The 4,970-nt window shown below is 40.9% G+C and overlaps 1 protein-coding gene across 1 annotated transcript in view; it reads right to left on the bottom strand.

The window, feature by feature from the left end:
• Positions 1–2,513, bottom strand: part of gmps (guanine monophosphate synthase) — a 22,976-nt gene extending 20,463 nt beyond the window's left edge. The window contains exon 1 of the mRNA XM_080732134.1: positions 2,303–2,513. Within this exon, the coding sequence (XP_080588260.1) occupies positions 2,303–2,329 (27 nt within the window). The 5' untranslated portion in view covers positions 2,330–2,513. The remainder of the gene's footprint in view (positions 1–2,302) is intronic.
• Positions 2,514–4,970: the final 2,457 nt, after the last annotated feature.

The following is a 4,970-nucleotide window of genomic DNA, read 5'->3' as shown; positions in this document are numbered from 1 at the left end:
AAACACAATTATGAACATGTGAGCTCAAGTACTGAGAAGCAGACTCGCGTGAAACGTGCTGCATCCATTCAGCCACTCACTACAATCACATGTCGTGATGACATTAACTTTCCATTAAGTCACATAGGGTTGTTAGAGAGGCCGAACTTGTGTGTAGCACTTCGGCTGACCTAGCAGAGGGCAATTCTTCACAGCCAGTCTTTGTAAATGTGTGGATGTGTGTGTGTGTGTGTGTGTGTGTGTGTGTGTGTGTGTGTGTGTGTGTGTTTTGAATGGGGGGTTAGGAGAGAATGAGAGCTGGCCTTTATGAGTACATAGGTTCAGCAAGGACAGCAACATTATGCACCCACATGGTTTGTGAAAAACAATTCTGTTTGTTCACCAAGAAATATAAGACATGGCATCTTTTCTCCTTGCTTGAGATAAGATGTATTTTGTACCCGACACAAATAAAATGAATAAATGAAAATTAAACTTTGCCTACGATTAACTGACTGTCACCAATTTGTATACTGTCAGTTACATACTTCTATGGGTCAATTTAGAACTCCCAAAAGGAACCAAGAGAGTCTAGCTCCAGTCCGTGGACCCCACTTTGAGGACCACTGGTCTAACTGGTCTGTTACTCCTTTTTCTTTTTGTTACCTTGTAGGTGGTTGTACCCGTAAGTAACTTGAAAAATAACCATAAAAAACAACATGAAAAAGAATCGTGATAAGATTGTGTATCGTGATACAGCTTGGAAAAATATTGTGATATTGTATTTTTTCCTATCACCCACCCCTAGTTCTGGAAGATATAAATCAATGTCACTGTCACATGGAATAGGATCACGATCAAATGCCAATAGTTCAATGAATGGTGCTGATCATCTGATACCAAACAACCAGTACCATAGTAACCCGACATAAATTAAAAGCTATCTGCTATGACAGCCAGCAGCTCTCTGGCAGTGGTGGAAAAAGTATTCAAATGTTTTACTTAATTGAAAGTATTAATAATGCATAGGGTTGAAGTGGTTTATGCATGTTTTGCAATAATAATCAAAATCTACAAAGTAACTAAAGTTTTCAAATAATTGTAGTGCAGTAAAAGTACAATATTTACTTCTGAGATGTAGAGGTAAAGGTATTGACAACTCTGTACTCAAGTAAAGTACAAATACCTAAAAAATTGTACAGTACAGTAACTAAGTAAATTTACTTAGTTACTTTACACCACTTACACAGTCACGACTTGTAAATACTGATTCGCACAGCTATTTACTGAAAGAAAATTAACACAACATCAAGGACAATCTTAATGTTATTATGTGTTGAAATGAGGTGCCCTGACATCCTGCTAGTTGTCTTGTCTATAGCTAGCCACGTAGCGAGCTAAGTTAGCTTTTAGTGTCACTCACTAATGTTAGAATAAAGATACAATGGATACATAGGATAGGTCAGTGATGTCACAAACAGGGATGTGTGTCATGCGTCCCTTACCTACAAATTTAAAGGTAATATATATCGAAAATAGCCAGAGTAGAGCGCGAGTAGAGCATGTTATTGTAGATCAGCTATTTTCAAACACATATTTTTTATATTATAATTATTGTACTGCATATTTAATATAATATTTATTTAAAAACGTATATTTTTAACTAAAATGACAACCCCAAAAAGTGACACCAGGGTCAAAATCTTAACATTTCAGACTTCGTAGGTAGCTCGAAAACGTATGAAATGTTCAGTTCTGTTTGCAAAAGGGTCACTCGCTTCCACTAGACTCGGCGACGCCTCCTTGTGACATCACTGACGAATCCCACGTACCTTCATTAGATGTGTAGCCGTGTTTAGCATTAGCTTGGTTAGCCGCCAATCCTGTGATGTGTGTGCTGTGCTAAAGCTAGCCGAGCTATGCTACAATCCACGAGGTGCTGCTGTGTAAGAAGAAGACAGACAGACAGACATCGGCTCTCAATGACCCAGATCAGTGGTGCGAGCACTTGTCTCCAAGTGAAGTAAAACCATGGCACTGAGACCATTGCTGCGATCCGCAAGGACCCCCCGGCCCACCATGTCCTACCAGCAGCAACATGTTAACGGGACACTGCAACAGGCACGCAAGGATGGTGCTGGTGGTGGTGCACGATCACTCTGTAACTTTCCCCCACACACAGGCCATCGTGGACCGGGGGAGACTAGACTACACGCCCGAGTCATAAACATCAAGTCGCCCCGTTAACCGGCGCTGCACAGCCCGCACACAGACCGATCGCACCCCGTGTGTCCATGTAGTAAAGCTGGTTCTCTCCACTGACCTTGTTGTCTCCGTTGCACTGAGCCATGGATGACTGTAATGTTGTGGAATGAGCTCTCTCTCTGTCCCTCGGTGTCCCTGATCTGATCTCACAGTCAGCTCAGTGAGACAGACGCTCCTGGGTCAGCGCGCCGACTACTGTTTCAAATGGAGAGCCGTCCGCTGTGTTGTCGGTGGAGAAACGACTGGCTGGCTGACTGACTGTCTGTCTGCCTCCGTAAATCACCGTCTGCTCGTCGGCTAATAGCGGAGGAGAACTTGCGTGTGGGAACACAAATTCGAGATTATGTATTTTCGGGCTTCATGGGTGGAGCAAAAAGTTCATGTGCGAAAAACGAGAGAACGGGGTAGAATGTTCTGACGTTAATTGAATTTGTCAAAAATTAACGGACTCTGTCTATATTTTATTTTATTTCTTTTCATTTTTTTGTTTCATTTTACATCACTTAACTCTTACCACAACTGACAACGGGACGTTTTCTTTCAAATGTCCACTTTAGTCAGTGTGTGTCCACATATTATTTACATTGATTCCTTAAATTGTAAGGGATTGATTGATTGATTGAATAGCCTACTTATAGCAATTTGCAAGAAAGAAAAAAGAACAGGAACAGTACAGTTCAATGCAAGGTCTGCTGAGAGGATTTAAAGAAAGCCTATGGTCCGTTTCCATTGGGGTCCCTTGTACTAATTCACAGAAACAATAGATTGAGAATTGCTGTGATATTACATAATAACATTTCACATATTCATTATGGACTACATGACATGTAGACCTACTATAATAACTGCCAGTAGGGGATAGAGCCAGCTAATATTTCCCTTTGTCTCAAAGAAAATCAAAATGGAAAGTTGCTCTTAATAATGCATTGTTCCACACATATCAACAAATAATTTACACAGGACAAATATTCTGGGTTACTAAATCAATGAATCATGAATCAACTTTTATGTTTTAGTGACTAAAACATGAAAGTTGATGGACATGCACGTTTAAATATACATTGATTAATTGATTATTGATTGTATTTGGTAAAAATGTACACAAGTAATGCAATCTATAACACCCCTCTCTACACGTACGTTGTATAAAACTGTTGCAGATTTTCATCGATTTCATAGGTAGATTCATAGACTTCACTGTCATGTTGGATTCATGTTAATGTGTTTTTTCAGACATTTTTGTCGATACTTTGTAAACTTGACCTTACACTCGGTACTTGGTCTGCTCCTTTTTACCTCCACAACCAACCTATTTGCCAAAAATAGCAGATCTACAAGCTGAGCTTGTAGATCTGCTATTTTAGGTCAAAGTTCTCCTCAGAATAGGGATGCGAGGGTTCAAGTTGTTAATCTAAAATAATTATCCCATCACACAAAGATTTGGCGTCCCCCCTGTAATAACTCTGAGGACCCTCTAGGGGTCTCATACCCCCTGTTGAAGACCCCTGATCTAAAACATAGGAATTTATCATACAACACAATAATACAACATCTAAAAAGACAGGGGCAGAAAGCAAAGACACTACAGAAGTTTTGGCTCAATCCCAACTTGTGGTGAAGAAGATGGCACAATGTCAGCACTGCTGTCATCTGGTGGACTGTTAAAGAGGGGGGCCTGGAGGGGTTTGTGGTCTCAGTGAGGAACACACTATGTACTTTGGCACTTCGAAGTGTGCAGGCTTGTTACTCAACACTTCTTGAGTACACTCTTTTTTATGTGTACAGTATGTGAATGTAAATACGATGATCAGGGTTGCTGACAATGTAGAGGTAAAATCAAAATATATAGCCTGTGTGTGTGTTTGTGTGTCTGTACTTACACACACACACACACACACACACACACACACACACACACACACACACACACAGTCACACACACACACACACACACACACACACACACACACACACACACACACACATATATATAATATGACCGACTGCCACTCAAAGGGACTAGAAAACGAGCGCTCCTAGTCTCAATCTCACTGGTTCTCAAAGAGACTGTATAACATATACACACTATACCATTTGTTTTGGTATGAGATGGAACAATCTGTCTCTTTTCTGTGCTGCTAGACCAGGAATTTGTCTCTTTGCTGAGAAATTCCACCTTCTGAAGAATTATATAACTCAGTGATGCTAGTTGCACATAGAGTCCTGTACCCCCTTGACCAGAGAACAGATAGTAGGCTACTGAACCAGGCATATTATAATGTAAAAGTGAAATGAAACACAATGTTTGAGAGGGTTGTTTTGGGGGACCTCTGTAACTTTTTTAAAGGAGTAGTTCACCCAGAAAATGAATCAATTACATTTTCTATTAATTTCCCTTTTTTTATCCCATGATTTTGTAACCCATTTTTCACCCAGTGTCAATTATCTAATGTAATCCTGGACTCTACACTCCCTCTGACAGCCTGGGGAGACAACGGACTGACCTCATGCTTCCTTTTATGCAAGAGGAGACCAAGTCACTTCTTTTCACCTGACGGGGGAGTTTCCCCGGTTGGACGTAGCGTGTGGAAGGAACACATTATTCCAACCAGTTCCTTTCCCCTCCATCAGGTGCCCCGGCTGGCCAGGGGGAGGCAGTATAGAAAACAGGATTACTGCATGTTTTTGTGAGGGTACCTACCTACCCTAGGAGACACGGGGAGAAC

The sequence above is a fragment of the Nannobrachium achirus genome (genome assembly GCF_963921795.1).
Source record: "Nannobrachium achirus genome assembly, chromosome: 8".
Lineage (NCBI taxonomy): Eukaryota > Metazoa > Chordata > Actinopteri > Myctophiformes > Myctophidae > Nannobrachium > Nannobrachium achirus.
Note: the sequence above shows the minus strand (reverse complement) of the source record. Positions and strands in the feature narration are given on the sequence as shown.